At 40.1% G+C, this 25,877-nt stretch overlaps 1 protein-coding gene across 1 annotated transcript in view; it reads right to left on the reverse strand.

The window, feature by feature from the left end:
* The window catches only part of LOC147747524 (vitellogenin-A2-like), a 66,125-nt gene that overhangs the window by 25,812 nt on the left and 14,436 nt on the right, over window positions 1–25,877 (reverse strand). The window contains exons 10-23 of the mRNA XM_086953991.1: window positions 25,329–25,454; window positions 23,633–23,851; window positions 21,320–21,543; window positions 21,104–21,201; window positions 19,869–19,993; window positions 17,944–18,045; window positions 15,962–16,081; window positions 15,682–15,871; window positions 15,438–15,531; window positions 8,532–8,717; window positions 5,346–5,493; window positions 4,500–4,725; window positions 4,201–4,373; window positions 3,275–3,820 (exon numbers count right to left, since the gene is read on the reverse strand). Coding sequence (XP_086810117.1) covers window positions 3,275–3,820; window positions 4,201–4,373; window positions 4,500–4,725; window positions 5,346–5,493; window positions 8,532–8,717; window positions 15,438–15,531; window positions 15,682–15,871; window positions 15,962–16,081; window positions 17,944–18,045; window positions 19,869–19,993; window positions 21,104–21,201; window positions 21,320–21,543; window positions 23,633–23,851; window positions 25,329–25,454 — 2,577 coding nt within the window. The remainder of the gene's footprint in view (window positions 1–3,274; window positions 3,821–4,200; window positions 4,374–4,499; window positions 4,726–5,345; window positions 5,494–8,531; window positions 8,718–15,437; window positions 15,532–15,681; window positions 15,872–15,961; window positions 16,082–17,943; window positions 18,046–19,868; window positions 19,994–21,103; window positions 21,202–21,319; window positions 21,544–23,632; window positions 23,852–25,328; window positions 25,455–25,877) is intronic.

Genomic DNA, 25,877 nt, shown 5'->3' on the forward strand with positions numbered 1-25,877 from the left:
ATAGGTGTTTCCAAATCTCAAAGACCAAATAAAAATCATTTCCTGGAACGTTGCAGGACTAAGGTACAAACTGTCGGATTCCAACTGGGCTAATCTAATAGACGAATGCTATATGAGCATGTTCCAGTGAACATGGTGTACAGAACCAGTTTGTACAGTAGGGTACACCAACATTAGCATTCAAGCCAGACCGTTACCGGCAGGCCGACCGTCTGGATGTCTACTTATTTGGGTTAGGACAAGCCTAGCCTGCAAAGTCATTAGACTAAATATCGAGTCAGCTGATATTCTAGGCCTTGACCTCATATCTCCAAAAGGGGAGTGTTCAATAAGACTATTCAATATATATAATTGTGTCATAAACAAAAATCAGGAATCTAACACATTAGCTCTTTTGACAAATCTTTTAGACAACTCAGATAGAGGGAAATTTTTTCTTGCAGCTGGAGATTTTAACTTTTTATATGAGCCTGTGGCCTATGTCCAGGACCTCGTACAAAAACTGCAGGCACCCCGCTTAAAAGATGTACAAAGGTGGGGACAACAAGTTCTAGCTTTTACACAAACCCCGGGAGTATGTGCCTGCAACAGGCGGACGCAATCTGATTTAGAAGCTACCTTTATATTTAAGAGGGTGAACGCTCCAAGCTGGTTTGATTGCACATTGATCAATCTAGACACAGGACATGATATGGTCATTACAGTTATCATAATGGTGTGGTTCTGGGATTAGTCAGCATTCTTTTTTTGCTGAAGAGTTCTGTCGGAATGGTCACTCCTATAGTCACTTCAAATGATAATAGACCGATCAAATGGAGCCACATAGTCTCAGATGAGCAGTCCCTATCTAACATATATGCTGAGGTAGCATCTGCCCTCGTTAACATGAGCAACTTGAGGTGGGATGACTTAACTATCATGCCTTCTTTCACCCATCTCATTAAGGTAATCAACAGCCGTTTCTCTAGGCAGACAGCAAGGATGACCCACAGACGTAGGGATATGCCGTGGTTCAACGGGAACTGAAAACAGGCTAAGGCCGCCTTAAATGAAGAGACTCCAACAAGGCACAGATAGAGGCTAAGAGAAGTTGGGAGGAAGAGAAATGGTGCATTTTGGCCGAAGCATCAAGAAAGAAAAATAGTAAATCATTTTGGCATTTATTGACCAAAGGAGCAGTGCACCCGGTAATAAAAGAGGATTTTTTTATTTGTTCACATGTTTAGGAGGAGCAATGTGCACAGCTGAAAGCCATGGATGGCAACAAGGACTCTGAGATCGCATAGGATGATCCAAGCCTGATACTAGAGAAAGTAGTAAAAGAAGCATTCTCCTTTACTCTAGAAAAAACTGTAACTTCAATCAGCATCCTGGGTAAGGGTAAAGCCCCAGGATTAGACAAGATACCGGGGGATCTTAACTGTTCAGAATCAACCATACCAGGTCCCGTACTTCACATAACATTTAACACAATAGCGCAAGGAAGGGATATCCCAAGTACTTGGAACGGTCCCGAAATCAGCCCTATTTTTAAAAAAGGGGATAAAGGGGACCCCTCCAATGAGAGACCAATCAGCTTCATAGATACCGCTCAGAAAGCTTTTAGTAAGTTGATCCTGATGCACCTAAACACTTGGATTGAGGCAAACCATATACTGTCTCACCTACAAGCTGGCTTCAGGAATCCACTAGCACCTTAGAGCAGGTATTCTGTTTCTTACTGCTTACCTGGAAGGAAGTCATCATCAAAAAGGGGCATCTCTATGACATGTTTGTAAATCTTAAGCAAGCATTTTACTCCGTAAATCACACCAAATTGTGGGTCGCCCTGCAGGATCTTGGTATGCCAAATGGGCTGCTACAACTTATAGTGCATATGCACCAGGATAACGATGCCCAGATTCGCTGGAACGAACGGGGCAACCTCACTGGGAAGATAGGAGTGCACAAGGGAGTTCAACAAGGATGCATCTTAGCCCCAACCTTATTTACCCTATACATGAATGGGCTCATTAAAGCTCTGTACAATTCTGGATGTGATCCTTCTAATTTTGCGTGCAGACAAATTCCATCACTCCTGTTCACAGATAAAAGGCTACTGATTCCAAAAACACCTATGAGCGAGCAAAATATATTGAAAAGGTACAGGTTTGCAACAGCCTGCACTGACTTTGGTCGAGAGACCAATTGCTCAAATACCAAATTCATGGCTTTTAACCCCCACCGTTGCTTTAAAGTGAAAATCAGGTGGGCTCATACATGCTTGAACAAGTCAAGGTGTTCGACTACCTTGGTGTCAGACTGAATAGCTACTCGAGCTGGACCAACCAAATTCCTGACGAAAGACACAGTACCTCTTTTAAAAGCAATGTTCTGGGTTTACATTCAGGACTCCTGTCATGTAGCCGCAGCACCAGCCACCCTAACAGGAAGGTTTTTAGAGTTTACATGCACATTGTTAGTTGAAGCAATCATGGAGGAAATTGAACCCCCACAGACACGTGCACCTTACTTACAATTAAGGTATGAAACTTTACGCCTGAATTATACTAGAGGTAGATGGATCCAAGCTACTGTAACTCCGAAGTGCCCTGCATGTATCCTTAGTCATTAATCATTAGGCCATTATATGTTTTTTTCGTCCCTGCTATGCACAGATTAGGAAACAGTGGCTTATACCTCCATGTCGGCTTTTATTGTGCAGGTGACCAGTAAATACTCTGCGAATATTTTGATCAGATTCTACAAAATGTTTTGTATTCACCATGTTGCCGTACTTGCTTTATACCTGGTGCATTAGGTCGAAGTTGTTAACCACAAGGTAAAGCTGAGGACAACACAGGCTAGGCATAATTTACAAATAACATTATGACTTTTTCGATAACACTCCTAATTACCTTTTATTATTTTATTATTTTAACATTTGTATAACTTTTATGCTATGACCATTTATGTACTATTGTATAATGTTTTTTATTAAGGAAGATTGTTGTCAATAAATGTGATGAATGATCTCTATTTGATCGAAAAAAGGAATATTCAATTCACAATCATCAGCAAGGGCACACAATTTCTCATCCACTCACACCCAGGGAGCTATCTTAGCAAAGGCTGGCCCTCGTTGGGTGTTTCTCTCTGGTTTCCATCAGGGACTGCACATGCAGTCAGCTCAGCTGCAGACAAGTAGACCCATCTTTAAAGATTACTACAATAACTTCATTGAATACATTGTCAAAATTATATAATTCATATCACAATAAAATCAGTACATTACCCGTTTCCTGTGGGACTCGTTGCTACTGCTGCTGCTGCTGCTGCTGCTGCTTGCGCTGCTAATGCTCCATTGTTTCCTGTGATTATGTTGATGCTGTTGTTGGCTTCCATGGTGAGAAGTTTGATGGTGCCTGGGACTTTTTCTCTTGCTGTTGCTGCTACTGCTACTGCTACTGCTACTGCTGCTGCTGCTGCTACTGCTGCTGCTACTGCTGTTTGGCCTATTTTTGTTTCTGCTCTTACTGCTGCTGCTGCTACTGCTACTGCTACTGCTACTGCTGCTGCTGCTGCTACTACTACTACTTTGACTTTTGTTCTTTCTAGCATTTCTGCTGTCTTGTTTCTGGCTGCTGCTTGAGAGGCTGCTAGATGATGAGGATGATGAGGAGGAAGAGGAAGACGATGAACTAGATGAACTAGATGAACTAGATAAACTCTTCTTCCTTCCAGATGTAGCAACCTCAGCAACAATTGGAGCATGCTCCTTAGAATGTTTTACTTTCCTTTGAGGTTTCTTGTTTTTTCTAAGCAAGCTTTCACTTTTAACCTGCAATCAGAATAAGAATATGAATGCAAGGTCTTGTATCTGCTCTGAAAAATAGCATTAGTGTTTCTCCAACAATACTTTCTTGCACAGTTACATAATGCTAGAAGGTGTTTGGTGTGACCAAAGTAATTTTGCACAATGGACAATGGATCACCATTTCAAATGCTGTTCTTATGATTATTAAAAAAGTTGTATAACAGATATGAACACAGTAAGTAAAGTCAAACTTAAAACAAAAAATTACATAAGCATATTGGTCCAATATTTTCAAAACTTTCCTCAAAAGAATAATGGTGAACTCTATTAGAAAACCATGTATTATAAATTACATTACTAAGGACAATTTCTTGAGTGGGCTAGTATATTATGTTAAAAATTACCTTATATTCTTCATCAATTCCCAGAATCTTCTTCAGCTTCATTTGAACCACGGAGTCTTCAAGCTCTTCATCTTCGTTCTCTTCCACAGTTACCATGGTGATTATTTTTGAGGCCGCTTTTGGTCCTGCCTGGACCTCTAGCATCAGTTTCTCAATAGCTGCATCTGTATGAGCTGCAGCCAATCAGGGAAATTAAATTATTACATACAATCTGTAATATATCTTCAATTATCAATGATGTTCAACATTTTGTACCTGAACACAAACAAGAATTGCTAAAAACGTTGTAATAGGTGTACCTGGTTTTATGACAAGTTTGGCTTCATTCTCTCCAATTAATTTGTACAGAGGTGAATTTCTGAGAAAAGCAGCATTTTGTGATTTGTACTCGAGGCAGACTTGGAAGCCAAATGTTTTAGCCTTCACACAAGACTGATATGCATTAGTACTTCTGGCAGCATAGTGGTGATCTCTATCTTCTGCAGAGTAGGCATACCTCTTGGACAAAAGTTCAGATGATACTTCCTGTTTTAAACATAGAAAACAATTATTCATAAATGTGTTTTTCGTGTTTGTACATGTAGTGCATATTGTGATTGTCTTGCTATGTCTCTTCATTGTATGAATATGTAGGAAATAATTATAAATTGCTCTCTGTTTGTCTGTCTTCTTGTACATCTAGTTAGTTAGTGGTCATTGTGTCAGTCTGTCTTTGTGATTGTCTGGTTATCTGTCGATCTCTGTCTTGTACAGGTAATTCATAAGAATTCCTTTAGATGTAGACCATATTTTGTGAACATGAAGTCAAAAGGAATGCAATACCTTTTGTGCAACAAATTTTCATATTATTCTTTGCTTTTATTTTCTTTTGAATTCCAATTCATTCATTGAATTAGGTGCTGTTTAAAATTTTAGGCATATATGTTCCTAAATCATTTCCACATGGTCACAAATTAATTTGCTTTGTCCTGATCTGAAATCTAAGTAATTGATTATAAGTGAGCATTAAGTTTCAAACCTTGTTCATTTGTAATTTGGTTGCATAAAACATTTGAACTTTGAACAGAATGAAATTAACTTTATTTCAATATGCCTGTTTATTCCCTTTTCAATTAGAATCAGTGAAGTAGTAAAACCCATATTACCATCATGCTGGCAGCTTCGGCTGATGACTTTCCTGTTGTCTCAAAATGTTTCTTAAGAATGTTTGGCACAGCTCCTTGTGTCAATAATGGGGTCTTCTTGGCTGCATCCTGGTCTTCTACATTCCTTGTAACAGCAAATACCTGAGCTCTGGTGACACAAAGAATAAATACTATGAATCTGTCGGATGGACTGGGGCTGCACCAGAAGGTTCAGAGGTGAGCTTTACATTCTGAGTTTAGATGCATATGTATGGGGTTTTGGCATAGGGCAACCTTTCTACCCTGCCCTACGTCAAAGTGAAATGTCTAATATTTCTGTCCTGTCCCCCTGAGCTGGTGGCATTTCTGCAGACTAGGGCCACTGCAGGCACCCTTGCACCATGGTACAAGAAAGCCTGTGTTGTCTGCAGGATTGTTTTTGTGCAGGAAGTGCCACCTTCCTGCACAAAACAACCCTGGGAGTCGTGTTCCTCTTTCAATGTGTGTTGCAGAATGCAGCACACATGGAATGAAGTAAAAACAAGGAGAAATAAAGTTATTTCCCATTGTTATGCCTCACCTCAGAAGGCATAATCTTTTGGTGTATACTGGTTTTAGATGGTTTTGAAAATCTGAGGAAGAATCAAAATCCATGGGTGTTGGTAGGGAATTCATAGCTGGGCATTCAAAGTCACGCAAAGTGGCTTTGTGTGGCCTCTTAGATAAGATTTCACTGACAGAGTGCCACAAAAGGTGATGCTCTGGCAGTGCAAAGGGCTCATAAATATGCCCCTTAATCCTTAGACAATGTGCTGCATTTGTAGGTTTCAGGCATAGGGCGAGGAATGCTTTAAAAGATGTTCATATGGTAGATGTTCTGACTAGTATATATTTAGTTTTGTTAACTTTTCCACAGATGCCACAATGCCCATGTACAGTTGGAAAATATAGTGCAAATATTTACATGTGCATTTGGCATTCCCTGGAAGATTGATCCAGTAGTGGAGCCACAGAGTTGACCTTTAATGAATTGACCCTTGTTAAGGATAACAATTATTTCTCTGCCGCTCATATATGGCATCTCGCCAGAGTGGTCTGCTGTACCTCTTGCTTCCGATCACAAAACTGATTGTAATAATTGTATTAACAACTCCACTGGTAGCCAATGAAAAACAGTACTTATTCACACTTTACCTAGTTGATCATCCATGAAGGGTTATATTTGAAGACTTCACAGTTTATGTTCCTTCTAACTAAAGGCTGCACATCTGATCGTGGTTTACAACATGCAGAGCAACCATGAGGTAACCCCAGAAAGAGCGGCACCAGTACATCATTATCAGATTATTGTCAGATATAAACATTCTGTCCTATATATTCCTACAAAAATATTGCCTCGTTGGTGGTGATAATAAAAAGCCTGCAATAAAAGGATAACATGCTTGTAAACAATATGCAGTGCTCAATAAATATGTCAGACCATGTAGGTTCAAGTTCAGCCTTAAAGGTATACTCCAAGCTGCTTTTATGAAACAAATACTTGTTTAACAGAGGAAGGTTAAAAAATGTAGAAACAGGGCAACAAAGCAATTTTACCCCAAAAGATGATGTTTGGAGATGTGAGATTATACTAGGGACAGTTTTATCTTAATATAAGGAAGTGACAGGCTACAAAATCACAGATTCAATTGAACTGTTGACTGTGTCATTAATTCTTGCAATTTATCCCTCAAGGTTGCAGTGTTTAACTTTATCTAAGTCTTGTCTTGTAGCTATTTAAGCTGCAAGTTAATTTGTGATGGGTGCACACATTTTATATTTCCACTAACAGCTCTTACATCTGTTTCATGGATTACTAATAAAAGTCTTATGGCTTTTCAACACACTCTCAGTCAAGGGAATTGCCACATACCATCTTATATCTACTGGTCGGTTTGTGTATAGTTGAATCTACCTTTTATTTATATATAAAATAGCTTTTAATTTATTGTCATTGGCCCAAGTAGCATATATTTTATGACCATCTCATCAAATAAACACAGTACTAGTTAGGATGGAGTCAAGTCTAGAAAGGACTATACAAAGGAGGGTAAATATAGGGCAAATTATCCATTACCTGCTCTAGGGCAGTGCTTTGAAACTCAGATGACAATATATATAATAATGACTCAAGAAATATGAAGCTATCAAGGTCTAACCTAACTGTGTAATTTTAGTTACTGTTTTAGAGATGCCCAGCTAATGCCAAACAGGCCAATTTTTTGTGAGGTGTGGGTCTGGAAAAAGCAAGATGGATGACCCTTTCTACAAAAACCAAAACTGAAGTATCAGTGTACTTTGCTTTTTGTGACACTGTATACTTTTTTCTCCATTTCAATTCATGCAGATCCATCATTTTCTGAGGCAAAGGACATTTTAGTCTTGACATTTTCACTCATAGACATAATGGTAAAAAGGGAAAGTTGGTGGATAAAAACACAACAGAGACTATGGAATGTTTGTTGGAGCATTTGTTTTGGGAAGATAAGGGTAATGGGTTACTATCCCTACTATACAGTGATAGATTTGTAATACCATGTAGGGGCGAAAAGTACTGACCAGAACTAGTTTTAGAGATATGAATAACCCAACACTTCTTTAGGTCAGGAATTGACTCCCATATATATTTGGGCTAAGCGAACATGTTAAATGGAAATAGATTGTGAGGCTGATTATGAAATTTACACCATCTCTCCCTGTAACTTTCAAAAATAGAGAGAATAGCTGTATGCATCTTAGGAGTGATTCCACATTTGTAATTAAGTGCACACACACTTAGTACAGCTGTTTCCATGCATTTATATCGTAAAAACCAAACTTCATGCCTTTGCCCTCATAGAATGAAATTGTAGGTGAGTGGTGCATATCTTCTCATTTATCGTTAAAACAAAGTATTTTATGAAGCACAGCAACCGGTTAGGCAATGCAGTACCAAAGATGTTTTTTTCTACATGTCAGTGCTTTTGCCTTGTTATAAAGGAATGCTCAGAACCTTGATAATTTACCAAATCAAAGAAACATTAAGATCCTCTAGTTATAAAATGTAGTCACGTCAATTTCTCAGGAAAACTATTTTTAAAATTTTAAGAATTTTTTATGATAAAGGAAACAACACCTCACCACTGCAACAAATCCATGTTAACAAATATATACAAATAGATGGAATACCTGGTTATTAATAGTTCATTCTCCTGCTGGCATGGCGTTGTCTCAACCTTGATATTTTTCTCTTTCATGTCAATCTTGGCTGTGAATTTCATTGGGGTATTTGCACGAACCTTGGCATGAAACTCAATTCCAGCCTGGATGAGGTGGGTGTTGATACCCATAGTCGCCACTGTGTGCTTGGACACACTGAAAGAAAAATGGTACTATTTGTGGTCATGAACGCACTAATGAGACACCAATATATTGTGGACCAGAAGCCGGTGGTCATAGTAGGACTGCATGCATACAATAGGAAATTCTCATCTACCACGTATCTTTTGAGTTTGAGTATTTATTAACACAATATGTGCGACACTTGATTTGTAGAGGAAAGCCACCAGTGTGAGGTAATATGAAATAGTTTTCAATTTAGGGTACACATTCATGTTAGTCCTGATATAAGATAATATGATATGCCAAGTAGATAGAGAAAGGAAAAGGTAAGCCCATATTTAGGAATAATATGCTGCTTACAAATTTTTGGATCATTAGCTTGGCAGCAATAGACCAGCAAAATTGCTCTTCCAAGATCCTTTAAGTTAAAGGCACTTGGAGGAAATGAGAAACATGTATCTCTTGTAACATTAGGATTGAGGGTTGGATTTGGTGGCATATTTTAGCACTACAAATCATTTTATGCGGTCCAGGAGACCGTTCAAATTTCAAGCCATTAAGGAGAACGTCATTTTATCTGGGATGCGGTTTTAGATGTGTTGGAGTCCCTGCGTGAGGTGTCTTCATCCTGGTGAGCAATTTGCTAAAAAAATACCGATGTTTACAAGTTGTTTGTGTTTTGTATCAGGGCCTAGGGAAAAAGGTCTGGCTCAACAAACAACAAACTAACAGAAGATCACCATAATGTCACCTCCCCCAACAGCACCAACCTGCACTTCCTCCCCAGAATCCTTTGTTGCCTCATACATCCGCTTAAAAATCTCATAAACAAACACAGACCAAAGATAACACTCTTTAGAGTTAGGCCCCCTCCGTCCCAGGATCACACAGTCATTTTTCCATTCACACTATATAGTACCAGGACGAACCATAGTAGTCATAAGGTCTCTGCTCAAGTGGTCTATATCCAGACTCTCTTCTTGAATTGAGTCTCCAGGACAGAGGTGACCCCATTGGTGAAGATTATCTAGGTTTGGTTGGTCTCTCAGTTTCAGGTATCATTGCGTGTGGGTGGGCTGTCAGAGGGTGTAAAGTGCCTACCCTTGATTGAAACTGGCCCAGCACCAGGAGGATCATTGTGGTGCAGTCGCTGCTGCACAAGAGGTGTTGCTCGGGGAACACCCCCAATGAGTCCCAGGAACCAGTAGTTCAGACCTCTCCATTACCCTCTACCATGCTGCCTAGGGTGTCTCAAAGAAATAGGATCTCTTTTGAAGGAGGACTTAGAGTTGTGCTAGGAATATCAGCATATAGTGGTGGCTCATGGCACACATTTTTTGTTTGGCTTCCTCAACAGATCATGTGTGTCCCTTTATAGTTCTATATTAACACCTTCCATGCGGCCCCGATTTCCTCAGTGTGCTGGACATTCCATAACTGGGTGTGGTTGTGACGGAACGATTCCGTCATTAGCACAGCTCAACCGTGACTGATGACGGAATGGTTCCGTCACAAGCATCGAAGGGATTAATACAATCAGAGGTCTTTGGGGTCCCCCAGTAGGGGTCATTGTGCTAGGGAGCAGTGAATCCTTCCAATTATGAATAAGTTGGACAGGTGACCTGATAGCATAAAGGACACAAGCCAGAATTCTAGGAAGGAATCAGTGTTCTTAATCTTCGTATCTTCAGGGAAATCGACAAAGAATAAGTTATTCTGGCGCAACCTTTTTTCTGTGAGACCTATTTTATGCTGTCTTCTGCTTGAGTTTCAAGGGCAATGAGAGTGGACAGCAGCCTGGAGCTCTTGTTTTCAAGGTTGCCATGTCATCCTCAAGGCTCAAGACACTGCTCTCCGCTTCGGTAACCTTGGATGCCACATTCTTGAGATCTTGGCGTAAGATCGATACATCAACTTTTATCACTCCTATTTTGGATTCTGCTGCTTTCTGGAAGGACCGGATGGCATGCAGGATGGTTGCGGGATCTCCAGATTCCATAGGGAGCTGCATGAGACATTCTTGTGGGGTCCGGTCACACCAGAGGAGCGACGCATGTATTCGTTCATTTTAGATTGAGCACCCATGCCATTGTCTTTCCCCCATGATGCAGTGCCCACCCCACACTGTTCTTGGAGGCAAGGGCAGGGGTTGGGGAACACAAAGATTCCACAGGTCTCTGGGGACAGGCTGATGGCACCTTCTGACCTCTGGTTTCTCAAGGACTTACCCTGTATCCACCAAGGCCCAGGCAAGGGTGACCAGCTCAGGGGCTAGCTCGTGAGTCTCCCACGGAGATCTGTAGTGCTGTAGCATCTTTGTTGCCCAAGTTTCCCTGCAGAGGGCCTGATGTTGGATGTCATGTCACTGGCCTGCTAATGCCCCCAGGAGGTCCTTGCGGAGGGGAAGGGCAGCAGAAGGAGCCAGCAGACTACTGTTGCATGTCTCTATTGGGGGAGGGAAGCCCTAGCCTCTCGGGATTTGTGTCCCTACGGCAGCCTCTTTTCAATGCCCATGATAGGCATTTTCTGCTCCCCGCCCCTCACAGAAGTCCCTCGCCTCACTAGGTACAGGGGGAAATAAGTGGCCATTGAGAATGCATCCCGGGCCATGCCCATGTGGGTCTGGTGTGATCTGGCTCAAGAATATCAGGTGTGGCTAGGGGGCAAAGGGTGGCAGTAGATTCAGCTTGTTGGTGATCTACCGTAAGCCCACTTGCCCCCAGTGGTTCTTTGAGGATGGTGGGCAGTATAAGCAGGCAACAGCCGACTGCATGTGTCTTCCACTGTGGGAGGGAAGGGTACATCCTCTTATGAGCAACAGCTCCTGTGGTTAAATATTTCCCAGGCAGGAGTGGGCCGTGAACTATTGGGTGCCTCCTGCAGGGTTCCTAGCCAACTTCTGTTGGGGGGGCACAAAGCTGTGGAATACTGTAGACAAGGCCATGGCCAATCACCCACCTTGTGACCAGAGTCATGCAGCTTTGGTGCAGGCAACCTCTGCAGCGCCCGCAGCCTCCCCAAATACCCGGATGTGTTCTCTCTCAGCTGCAGCACTGTCTCTCCTTGGAGCTGCAACTGTTCCAATGTCAGTCCTGCTTTGCGGAATGTTATGGCCATACCTCTTGCCTGCCTTGACCAGCGTCTCAGTTGTCCTTTTGTTACACTGGAATGGTCGGCCTTTCCCTAGGCCTCAGGTTATTGGGAGTCACCAGTGTGGCTGACAATGGAGGATAACAGCAGATTTGGGAGGAGGTCATGGAGCACTCTCAAAGTGCAACTGCCATCTTGGCCCTCTCAGCCAGACCCCCCACCTTTCAACCTTATCACAAGTATCTACTATAATGTGTACTTAACTGTACAGACATATTGTGAGTCACCGTGAGGGTTTGTGGCCATATAAAGGTGCAATTTCGTTCTGGGAATGGTAGTTTTGTTTCTTCTTTTGCAAAATAGGAAAATGATGACTGTGCACACTGCTAATGCTCCACCAGGACAAACTGAACGCCTCCCATTCATCGTCCTCCATCTATATGTATGTGGAAGAAAAATTCTAAAACCCAATCAGCAAATAGAGGTAAGAAAAAGGTCCTAGTGACAGACAACATTCACTCTAAGCTCATGTAATGGCTACAACCTTAATAAACTGCTATAGATAAGGCTAAATTGCTCTTTAAAACACTATTTTGGAAATATGAACATCTTTCCTCACCAAAATGTTTGATTCAAAATAATTATATTAGTTATGTGCAGCTTATGTACATTCTTGTAAATGCGAGGGCTCAGTTGTACTACACATATTAGTTGGACACTATTAAACAACATCTCTGTTGCACTTACTCTACAAAAATTGTACTCTAAGTTTTGCAAGGTTTTTCAAGTTTGTATGCTACAACCTAATTGATGAAGCTTTGTCCAAAAAAACTACATGTCTATCCACATTCAATTTCTTTGGATTCTTGATTCACTTTTTCCAAGCAGCAAATTCTAGGGTACTGGCTCTTCTAATGGCAGGAATAGCAATTCACAATCTAGGTTGTAGCAATGAGAGGCTTCTTTCCCCATCTTCTGTCCTTGGCATTTAAAGATATTCAGCAGGTTAATTTCAGATGATCATAATGCTCCTGTCTGTTCTAGGAGGCAGTCTGGTATTTAAGCGCTGTATGATGTGGAGTTTCATGTAAATATATAGACCTTCCAACTATTTTGAAGGACTAATTTGAGTCATTGAATCAACCTCCATCTTGCAAGTTATCATCATATTTACGAAGAGCCAGAGAAAGTCTAAACTTACTATGTTAACAGTGCTGCTTGGAAGTAAATGTTGTGCTCTACATTGCCAGTTTGTCGTCTAACTTAAAGTTCATACTTAAGTTTGATCTATTAAAGTAACTCAGTGAAGGAAACTTTCATCAGTGGAATAGATAGACCTCCCTTCAACCTAAAGAGGATTATCTCTGTTTTGTCGCCAGTGAGCTGATTATGTTTCAACCTCAGTGGTGATTGCACTCACTGATCATATAATCAAAGTCTTATTAAACTGTAGCTATACATGAATCGGCTTAGACATTGGCATCTGTTCTGCTCAAGGACCACACAGATTGATAGTAATTTTTGACTTCTGTTAAAGTCCATCATTTTGTTGCTCACATTGAATTGCTTCTAAAACATGTTCCTATATTTCACCTGTATTCTTTTACTAAAGCAAAATCAGTACGGACTGTATACTATAGTTAACTATTTCAAAGCAGAGATTACAACTACATGTCCATTATTCTTTTAATTTTCCTGCTTTTTCAATCATTGGTTTTGTATATTCCTTATTTCCCTAGAGAACGCTTTCAACCTGACTCATAAAACCCAATGACAGGATACATTTAAGAAGCTTTTTTGCTTGCTCCACTTAGCCTATTTTTGTGGGAACTTTGGAACAGCATGCATCAAATGCCTGTGGTTACTCACCCATCATCCTGATCTAGTGGGCCCACTTAAACTCCCACAGTTGTTAAGACTATTTTTCAGGCAGTTGGTAAATAAAAGTAAAACCAACTAAATTTTCTATACCCGTTTCTCTGCTTGTCCATTTCAACATACCGAAAATTTGAAATAAACCTTAAGCTAGTATCAATATCATTGGTATTAATAGTACAAGACAAATATTGTAAATCTCTCCAAATATGCACAGTTTATAGAAATCAGAGGAAAGTGGGATGCATGATAATATGTTTCTGGTTTCAGAAGTTTTTTCTACTTAACTAGGCCTGTATAAGGCTTTTTATAAGAACCTATGATTTTGGAAAGCAATTTGAAAGTGCTTTTTTGAAGGTATGGGATATACAGACACACATACACCATGTATAATAATTACAGCGTAAGACTCATAAACTTGAACACAACCCTTTCATTCTTGTAATCCAGAAAAGGGGAGCCTTGTTTTTTTTGTGCTCAGGACATGTTGTCATTTCTCATACACAAAAGACATTTCAGAATTGTTTAATAAACATGCTAAAAGAATGTTGTGTTTAAAGTGTAAACCAGGTAGGGCTGAACCACACTCTTTCTAAGAGGTATACACTCTATTAAGTAATATGGTAGTAACCAAAGCTTCATTAATTAAACATTGCATCTCCTGCTTTTAAGTAAATACAAACATTAAACAATAAACTACAAGTAAGTCAGTAAACGCGTAAGTGGAAAGTGCTGCAGTGCAGCACTGTCCCTGTCCCTCTGCATCTGACCTTCAGCCAGAACAAGGGGGAACATGCAGTGCTCCAAGTAACAGTCCCATCAACTGTCCTCACCTCTCTACAGCCATGCCCTGCACCAGCACCCTAAAACCAACTTGGTTAAAGCAGGTGGAAAATGTGTGTGTTACATCCCACATAATTTTGCCATGAGTTCTAGGAATCAACAATTATTCCCCACTTTCATTGATTTTAACTGATATAAGACATAGGTGTCAATTAGGATTGCGTCCGCCAAAAATGCCCGACCGCCACCTATTTTCCCCCCGCCATATTACAATGGCGGGGGGGACCGTGGTGGAGGGGAAGACCGTCCGTCGCTTTTCCGCCACGGTTGCAAGGTCTAATATGGTGGTGGTGTCTATCAGACACCGCCAGCCATATTAGGATGGCCGGATGCAGATGCCTTTCCGTGGAGGCAATGCTGCCACAGAAAGGCATACAGGCTTTGCTTTGGCGGCCCGTTGTGGGCCCCCAGGGTGAAAGGGGGGTGGGCAGGCACCCCCCCAACATGGCAGGTACCGCGCGTGCCTGTCATGTTGTCCCGAGAAACGCACAACATGCATTTTTGACATTGCGGCAGACGGTCCTTTCAGCACCGTCGGCCGCAATGTTAACAATGCGGGATGCACCCGCCACTGTGGCAGGCGCATCCTAATTCGGGGCACGGTACCTCCGCCCTTGAGGCGGACGGTCCCTGCCCCAGACAGGATGGCGGACGGACTTTGTCCGTCCGCCATCCTAATCGACCCCATAGATAGGTGCAAATATACTGACCAGAACCATTAATTTCAGCCACCTGGCATCTCAGCACCTGGTTACACCTGGCATATACTTGGGGCCAAATTGTTATATGTAACTTTTTAGGATTAAAAAAAATCATTAGGATTATGGCAATTTTTTCAAATGTAGGTGCACAATGTTCAGTTACGCTGGATATTAACAATGATAATTTTTGTCACTTACATTTCTGCCAGTCTTCATTGGATAAATTAATGTATATTTATTTTACCTTGGAGCTACATCAGCATGAACTTGGATATTAGACTCAAGAAGCTGAGCAAGGCTGAAATCCGAGGATGGAGAGGGAGTCACCTTCACATCAGCTGCGAAAAGAAAGATTAGTATTGAAGCAGACAGATACAAACATTCAAAATAGGCCCACATCTCTGTGCAGCACTAGCTCAATATTAAACTGTTGTTCTCATCATAATTTCTTGATATAAGTATTAAATAAGTGAATATTAGAAACTTACTGTTAAGTGCAGCATTCACTACAGCAGCAGAATATATGCTCAATTCCATGGGCAGACCAACACAAGTGGGAACGATCTGTCGAACCTCAGCTGCCAACACCGGTTGGGAATATTGACCTGCAACACCATTAAGAAGTTTGTTGATAACAGTCTTCACCATACTGTGTCTTGCTGCTGGTTCATTGAGAGCCTGTAGTGAGTGAAAAAAACAGAGGATCGTTGAATGAGAGGTACTGCTGCTGTAGAAAGCTATGAGAATGCAGAATTGAGCTGTTGTTACCTTAATGGCAGTCTGAATAAATTCCTTGTCAATGTCAAGGAAGGCCATCTCCTGACCAAACAGCTTGATGTAAGTTGAGATTAATGGGGCATCTGCAGGCAGAGCCTTAAAGCCCAGCAGCTGTGGAAACAGAGAACACAAGTAGTAAGAAATACAAAACAGCTTTATAAAACCAAAATGCTGTGTAAAACTAACTTCACTAAGTAATTAGTGTTTGATGCAATGCTCTTGAAAGCAGATACCATTCAGACTAAATCTTAGCCAATAAACCTTTGCCCAAGGCATGGGCTGCATCAGTGTACATCTGGGTTTCCAGCAACTTTTTAAAAACTGAGAATAAGTGACACTCTGAGCTGCTTCTCTAAGGAAGTTTGCTTGAGGATTCTCTGTCTTGGCTGTGACAGAGAGAGTGCTACAGATTCTGAAACCACCCATCCAACATATGTTGATTGAGATCATCTTCCCATGGAGAAGTTGGGTCTCTGGATGCCCGACATCAGAGAGAGTTCTTAGGATACTTATTGAAGTGCCTCACATGTCCTAAAGCAATTGTTCTATGTGTCTGTCACCACAGTAGTCACACATTAAATAAATGGATTGCAAGAGCACCGATAGTTGAACTATCTAACCACTAGTGCCAGCCCTCCATTTGGCCAGCTTATGTAATGGGAAACTATGGACAGCATTTAGATTTCGGCAGAATGAGCATCCTGCTGTAATTCATTAATGGTCCTGTGCCACAAAAATGTAAGTTCCTCCACTTAAGTTTGGGTTGGGACACCCATTATGTTTCGGACAGCAGAGCCACAAGCAGGCTCTGGCGTTGGAAACTCGTGACCCGATAACCCACCTTCCACACCCTATGTACAAGGCTAACAGCAGTATAGACCAAATGTATAGGTCACCTGGCCTATGCACTTGGTCTATACCTCTGTTGGCCTCATAAATAGGATGGGCCTATTTTTCCTGCCTGGGACTGACATATGCAGGGAACTCAATATATCCCATACTCAGAGTGCAAACAGATTGCATTTCAAGGATATTGTTTCACAAGTAATGATTACAGGCCACTAATGCATGATGGGTGGTTGGAAGTCAAGTTTTACAAGGGGGCTCATGATGTGATAGCTGTAGCGCTTTCATCAACACACGACTCACCAACTAGGCAGAAATCTGAATGATGTGTGGTGCTCTGCTAGAAAAGTAGAAACAAGGAGCTCATGTGTCAAGTGAGATTTAAATTAGCTTCATTTTGTGTAAGTGTCTTCAACTCCGATGGGTCACTGTAATTGCACCCAAATGATTTGTTCATGGTGCAACAAAAAATGGAGTGACCTAGTCTATTTAATATCTTAACACATGCTAGCCAGACCAAATGACATTTCAGGCACAAAGAAAGACCTGCATTTTCCAAAAGGCTCGTTATCATTAGACAGATAAATTCCTATACCTCTTCTTCATGACTCTAGCAGCAAAGACTGATTTAATATTCATTGTTAGGCTCTATTTAGTTTTGTTGGAAATTTTTAAATGAAAATTTAGTGTTACCAAACATAATATTACAAAGGTTTGCATTTTTGTAAACATCTTCTGGTTCGTGGCAGATGCAGCAAATCCAGACAGCAGTCACACCACTGCAGCCATCAGTAACACACCCAGTGGTAGATTTATATCTGATAGGAACCTGTGGGTTTCACATAGCTGCCTGCTTCTAAATCATAACCAAAATAATTTGAGCAATTTTAGGAAAAATGTATTTTCAAACAATACTCTTGTGTGATTCAATGACTACCTGAAATGGTTAATGTTACAGTGCACATATTGAGAACTTGTGTGAGACTTTCGGTTGGATTGTGTCTGATGTTTGACAGGCATTGTCTGACTGAAGTAGAATTGGGTGTGCCCTGGTATTTATGGAAATGCTGCCTTTAAATCTATTGTGTGTAAATATTAAGTTCAACAAATGTGAATGAATACCTTACCGTTTTTACAATCTGCTGGATTTTTTTGCGCATTGGGTATTCAGCAAACGGAGTATTCTGTTTCCTGAGAGCTTGTTCCAGACCTTCAGCTCGGACAGCAATCTAGTAACAAATATTCAAATGTAAGTTTCTGTAGAGAGCGGTGATGTATCAGTTAGCAACATGTTGATCACTGATTTGGTACATTATGAACTGCAATAGTTATTCCCTTACAGCAGCATGGCAAATGGCTTTTGGTTTGCAAGGTTTCTCCCATTTCCTGATACACATTTTATTATATCTACCTTTAATTATTCTATTCATTTTTATTATTAGGTTTTATAAAGTGCAAACAAGACCCAAGGAGGTATCAGAGCACTTTACATATAGTCAGGGAAAGGAAACAAGTGGATCAAAATGAAATAACAAATTCAAGAATGAAAATAGCTGTTGCAAAGTCAAGGGGGGTGGTATTAATTCACCCTGAAGGACAATGCAAATATGAAAACAAACAGAAGCATTGGTAGGAAATTGCAAACATGGGTGAAGAAAATGCTCCTTAACGTGGTCCAGAGGTAGAGTTTGTGAATTCTAGTATTCATCAACAAGGCTTAAACTTCTTTTTTGAAAGTCACAGGTAAGGGATTCAGTCTGGATTCGGAGGGCAGGGAGCTCCAAATTCTAGGAACAATGCCCGAGAATGCACAGTTGTAGGTTTTCTATTTATGAAATTACTGTAGTTTCAACAATAAAGTGCAGGTGCTTCTAGAGGACCTACAGCCACCAGATCAATCCAGTTTTTTGCGCAATGTACAGTAAGGTGTTGAAGTGTAGGGCATTGTGGGTTATACAGGCAATTTGCAGTGGAATCTTAGCCTTACATGGGTGCCAGTTTAGAGATTTCAAATCTGTTGAGATGAGGTTGTTTCTTTTGGATCCTGTGATGAGCCTTGCTGCGGAGTTAAGGCCATCTTGTATCTCAATAAATCTCAAAGGGTTGCACTTCCATAGTACAGCCTGGACATTACTAGGGATTGTAGCACGCAGTTAAAAGCAGTTAGTTGTTTCAAATATTCTTCAATAATGGGAAATTGCTTGGGTGGGGGAATTAGGAGTAATTCCTTTTGAGAGTTAATAGATGAGATACGTTGAGGGGCCTGATAGCCTCAGGGAAGGGATTGTCAAGTCAAGTTGGGTGTCATCAGCATACATGTGATAGTGGGTGTTAGATGATTTCAAGATTTTAATTAAAGGCTCCATGAACAGGTTGAAGAGAGTGGATGAGATCTTGGAGCCCTTTGGACCCCTACTGTGACCGTTGTAGACATGGACAGAGACAGATTGACCTTAATTCTTTGTATCCTTTTATGGTGAAATGATGTGAACCAGTTGAAAACAGACCTAGATAGACCCAATCTGCATTTTAGGAGGCTGTCTTGTGTATCAAAAGTTGATGAGAGGTCGAGGAGGATTAGAAGGCAAGATTAGTTTTGATCCAGTATTTTTAATGTCATCAACTATGTGTGTAATAGGCCTGTGACCCAGAGAGAAGCCAAATTGGAATTGGTCAAGGTAATGAAATTGGTCTATGTGGTTGCAAAGTGTACATAGACACATCTATTGAGGAGCTTCACCAGAGTCGGTATGTTGGTGATTGGGAGGAAGTTGTTGAGGTCTTCGTGGTCAGCCATGGGAGTTTTGAAAATGGGAGTTAGCTGCCCCGTATTTAGGTAATCAGGGATATTGCCTTGAAGTAGGGTGGCATTGAATATCTTGGTCCAAAGTGGAAGCATAGAATTCTTCATCGCAATCAAGAACTTTGCAGGTAAAGGGTCAGAGTAGTGGTTTGAAGGTTTCAGTGCTTTGGTTAAAATGACAATTCATCCATTCTGTATTTACTGGTCTAGAAGTAGGCTCCTTTACCATGGCAAACTAGCAGTCTTTACCTCAAGAATATCAGCCTCTGCGCCGAGGATGTACCCTCTGGTTTTGGCAAGGAGGAACACTGGGAACATTGTGTTTGCGCTGTTCATGATAAAGACATCTGCAGTTGCTCCAGCCATAAGTGCATCTAAAGTAAAACAATAAATACATGTTCTTTAAAAAATGGAATGGATGGTTCATCTTCCTGCTGCTTTATTGTGGCCCTTGCATAAGTGTATGACAAGTTAAGACACTGTACAAGATTCTAAGTTTCCAGGACATGTGCACTTGATAATAAGATTTTGCCCCATCAGCGTGAAATGCATTGAGCTTGAAATATATAAAAGTTTCTGAGAAAATGTTCTCAGATTATATATACGCACAGAAAACTCATATTTCACTTCTACATACCACCTAAAGATGCTGATCATCCATGTTCGTTTATGAGGAATGTGTTATTGGCCAAGTGAGGCACATATCACCTTTGCAATTCATATAAATGTCAATAGAGGCATCTTCCATGAGGAACAACTTCTGGAAATACACTTTCACAACAAGCCCTATCTCATAGGCACATTCTGAGTGGTATCTCATTCTGATCCAATGGCAGTCAATGTTTACAACCTTAGTACTGTGTGGAAATAGGTAAAACCACAAATGATCGATTATCACTGCCTAGGTATTTCGTATCCCCCCACATTTTAATTTTAATTGTTCTTATCTGTGTCACCATCAAATATGTGGTGTGTACTCACTAGATCAAGGTGTCCTCAAACACTAATTTAACTTTCCATTCTGAAGCTACGAGTTATTTTTCTTTCAATTTGGGTACCTCCAGATCTCCACATCCAAGATACTTGGTGTGCTCCTGGTATCACCAGCACACTGTTTTCCCCTGACCATGTGGAGGGTGTGTTTGTGTTAGAGCACTAATATTTGGTACTGAAGGCAATTATGATAGTGAGTGAGGGCTAAAAGCAATCCATGCTTTCAAAATATCTTCTGTCTGTAAAAAAGTGGTTGACTTTTGATAGTTTGTTTTAAAAATATTATGATAATTGCGATTTATATGCATTTATCTTATATGAACACTATTACTTAATTGTAGTCATAGTTCTATAGAACTTCAAGGGTCAACTATATATTTCTGTATTATGCATTTGTGTGGCCTACATCATAGCTGGTAGGGTTAGGGAAACTTGTAAGCAGACAGGCAAAACAATTGGAAAAGTGTCTGCCAAACATTTTATGTACTTACGTTGGAATGAACCGACATGTAAAGCTTTGCTGTAACGATAGCTCATTCTGTCGAGCATGGGGTTCAACATCTTTACAGCAACACTGGAAGCAGCAGCTCTAAAGGAAATAATGTTAACTCTTATCACTGAGGTCTTGTTACAAATGATTTGGCATATATGATTACATTTTATTCTAAGTTTTTATCCATAACATAATCTTCCACTTTGATGCTTACACTTGATGGAGCGATGGGACACGGTTTCTGGACAAGGCCTTCATCTGTGAATATACAAAGCTTGCGAGTTGTAGGTTCACTTTGCTCTCCTTTGATGCAATGTTGGCGATGGTTGTCACTAAGGCGAGACCAGGCTTGGTTTCAAACAGAACCACAGAGGCCATCATCCGAACTTCAGTACGAACTCGGCGGTCCATGAAGATCTGCAGAAGAATTTCCTGAACCTACAGAGAGAAACATAATATATCAATTGAAATATCTAGCGTCAAAACACATAACCAGTATCCTGTGATTCACATTTACCTTTGTATAAAATACATGTATTTGTACTGATAAATAGCTTGATACCCAGAAGATGCTGTGGGGTGTGTAGTCACTAAAGAGGCGCCTTTCTGCTCAGTTATTTCTTCATCTGTGTAAGATGATATCAGGATGGCTGACATGCAACCATCAATACTTGTCCAACTTTCAAACCATCTATCTTCAGTGCAACAACTACAACAGAATCACCAGGTGCTATGAATATTCAACTACTATTAAAAGATTTAGGTGAAATACTCAATGTACCACATAAGAAGCAACAAAGTGTAATTAAAAGTTTTATTTTCAAAATGTGCAAGTGATAAGACATGGCAGAGTATCAGTGAAGTAGGCACACTCAATACGAGATGTGTACTCCAACAGCACTTTTACCATTCTCAAGGAGTGGACCTGCATATTTGTTAATGTGCCTGGTCCTGCAAAGCTCTGGCCATGAGAATCAATATGTTAACTTGAAACAATTACCATAAAACACAGTGTATTCCCTCTAAATTCATATTTCTGGGTTTTGTTACAAACCTTCTCTTAAGTAAAGCAGACCTTTGTATAACAACATCCGAAACCCTGCATGCAAAACTGTCAGGTCAGCAATTTGAGGCATCATAATATAAGGATGAGAATTTTCTAAAATTTAGAGACTTCCTATACATAGGATTAGGAAGATTTTGTCGGAAAAAGTATGCAATTGGAATGCTTCATAGGGAATGGCTATACTTATCTGAGACATAACCAAATGTGTGCATCAGAGGCCTTTTTCTTAAATTATAATTTAAATTAATGATGAAATATTTATGTAAGGGAAACATTGGAAAATCTGGCGTTACTTTAGTAGATGAACCAAAGTGGGTTAACCACTTCTGGTGGTATGAGTAAAAACGTATAATAAAGAAAATAAAAACTATATTTAGAATGCAGTTACCTATTGTGTGTCTCCAGAATGGTTAAAGGCCTATTACAAAATAAGCTGCTGCCTATCAAATGTTAACAGAAACAAGACACACTCTATTGTGCTACTGGATCTCCATTAAATTACACTTAGAAGGCACCTGATTCTGACAAGAGACTTCTGCAGCCCTCAGGTTTTGTTTATGATATTTTATATCAGGAAACATCACTGAACTAAAAATTGTCCACTTTTTAGAAAGTCTTCCTGAATCCCAAACATAGAGAACAACTGATTTTGTAACCATCAATCCAGTGAAGCATGTGAGTATATTAAATTATATCAATGTGGAATACATGTATTCTCATATTAGGTTTAACATGTGTGGTCTATTTTCTTTTGTGTTGCTTTAAAAGAAGGCAGACCTAATGTAAAATTGCTACCAAAGTGCCTGAAGAATGAACTTCTTTTTCTGTAGACTCTTTACACTCATACTGTGCTGTGCCTATAGAATTCCACTACTTTGGTACTACACAGACATTACATAGAAGGCTACATTTAATCTTATTGCTAGGGACATACAATAGATCAATGAATGCTTCCTTTGCTAACTAACAATAGTTTACGGTAAATCTGAGATATCTTAAAGTCACTCTCCATCTGGGCTATATACTGATATCAGAATGTGATATTGGAAGTTTTACGAAAATGTGTGCAGATTAAAGTCACAGATATACATGTATGATGGCATACACACTCGAATGCGCTATTTGAACAACATTTGGAAAGACATCTATGGGAGAGCACCACCTATTTGTCAAGGGTAGCCAAGATCTGAAAGCTAAATTGTCCTTTAATGACCCAAAAGACAATAAATCAGTGCACAAAGCAACACATAAATGACAATATTATTTGTCTTTTGTATAAGTATGAAACTTAAGAGTTCTTTTAGGGTTTTTTATGGTGATTGTATGTAGGCAAACCAACCAACTGAAATGGATATTCAATCACATATTGTGCTCAGGGTGAGTTATACAATTATTCTTTTGGTTCTGATATGCATTTTAGTATGATGGTTGTTTTGATGAATCTGGCTCCTTCTTTCTTACCCTTCTTGGATCCTCCTTCACAATGTTCCTCAAAGCCATCACTGCATCAGTCTGGATCCTGACAGGCAGCTGATAAGCGCTGGAAGAGAATCCTGGCAAGAACTTCTGGATCCGCTTGATACTGGCCGGCTGCCCTGCATTTCCAAGAGCCTTCAGAGCCAGTGCCATGTCCTCTTCATGGGCATTGTTGGCCGCTTCAGCTGCCAAGTCATGTAGAGGCTGCAAAAGAAACACATCTAATGCTCATCATTTTAACACTTTTTCACTCTCAGGTTCTCTTTCCAATTCTTTATTTGTACCTTCTTTTTTTGTATTAAAATAATTTACCCATAATTCTGTCACCCTGTCTAATGACCTCTCTGTCTCACTTTCTTCCTCTTACCATAATCCAAATTAGAGGTGGTTTGTGTTACTGTAGTTCTTACTTCTCTTTTGCCATAGCAGTGAATAACTGGGTTTCAAATCCAGTTTCCAAGCTAAGCGCTCTCCTCGAAAGCCACAAACAACATCTACATCTCCATGTAGTGAACTTATTGTTAACATTGCTCTACATAAAGTACAAATATCCATGATAATGTTTGATTTCTAACCCTAAGAAAGAGGAAAAATATTTTGATACAGAGACACCCATGTTCTACATGAGCAATGGTCTATTGGACATGTGCAATGCACATCGAATAATTCTTTCCATTGGTTGAATTTGAGCACTAGTGTGCACAAATGACTGGCACTGGCTAAATTGTGGTAGGCGATATTGAGTGTCACGACTGTTTGGAAAGGGAACCTTGCTTCATTCATGCACGAAACATTGTTGCAGCACACGCTCAAAAAAGGATTATACGAAGCTGGATTTTTTCAAGCACCAGATGGCGCCGAAAGATGCCGTCACCATCAATTATTGGACCTTTGAGCCAAGTCATTTATGAACCGCTAGATTGGGCATTCATCAACTACTTTCGATAGCTTCATCAACTACTTTCTTTGAAACTGATCTTGTGGCTTTTTCAGAATAGTTGTTTCTGGTCCTGAAGACAATCCCATGAACAAAGGGATTTGGAACGCTTAGACCACGTTTTTTTGCCAAACTGTGGTTTTGTTGATTAGGCTTGTTTGTGTTGTGCCTGATTAATGTAAATATTCTATTAGTGTAAATATTGTACAGGGTACTGTTATAGAAAAAAAAAATTGTAAGTTAACCACAGTTTTGTTTGGCATTTTGGGTGCTTTCTGGGTGGATTACTTGTCCGGCCCCTTTTTGCACCAAGTAGGTTGAATATGTATGGTGTTGTGTAGAGTGAATGTGTTTGGAAGTATGTGAATGCAAGAGGATTGATTATTGGTGTTGAAATGTTTTCATAATTTATTGTTTGTTCATCACATTTAGTCATGTGTTCCCTTTTGGAGGAAAAACTATTGAAAATATACTGTGCTATTGAAATAAAAGCTACTAATGAGCTTACAGGTGTATTGTTTTATGGCTTTTGCACCCTTGTTTGAAATAATTTAAATAGTGGATCAGTATTGGCATATTTCTTGTTGTTTGTTAAATTTTGGAAGGACATAAAATGGTCACAGATGCTGTTTTACCATATTAATGCACATACTTCAGTGCATAGATTGACTAGAGCACACTGATTGTGTTTATAAAAGAAATATGTAAAACAATTTTCCTTGTCAATACTGAAAAGTTACTCACGGATAGAGCTTCCTCGGGACAGGAAGAATGAGCCCCACAGTACTTGTTCACCATGGACCCGTATGCCAGGATCGCTGCCTTGTATACAACAGGGGATTTCTGATGTTTTGCCTCTTTGACTAAATCCTGCAAGGTTATGGACAGAGGTTAATCACTGGAAGTTTGTAGACCATGTTTATTTTATACACCACACATGGTATGAACATTTCACTACATTTGTCCAATTATGGAGAATAGGGTTAAAAAGTAAAAGATGGCTAACACACTACAAAAAACACATTTGAGGTATATCATACAGGTCAGCACTCTACATAACAACAATTCATCAAGTGATTTTACAAGAGAGGACTTTACATGTCCCTAAGTGCTATTTATTGAACTTCATACACTAGTGGCACAGAGGCTAGACAGCTAAGGATATATTAGTGAGCTAACATGTTATGGGTGTGTAATAGCAATGACAGGGTGATTTTAAAAGTCAATGGTGGCTTGAAGGTATGGCATACGCAGGTACAACATGATCAAAAATTTAATTTCATGGGTTTGTAA

This window comes from Lissotriton vulgaris, chromosome 1_1, assembly GCF_964263255.1.
Source record: "Lissotriton vulgaris chromosome 1_1, aLisVul1.2, whole genome shotgun sequence".
Classification (NCBI taxonomy): Eukaryota; Metazoa; Chordata; class Amphibia; order Caudata; family Salamandridae; genus Lissotriton; species Lissotriton vulgaris.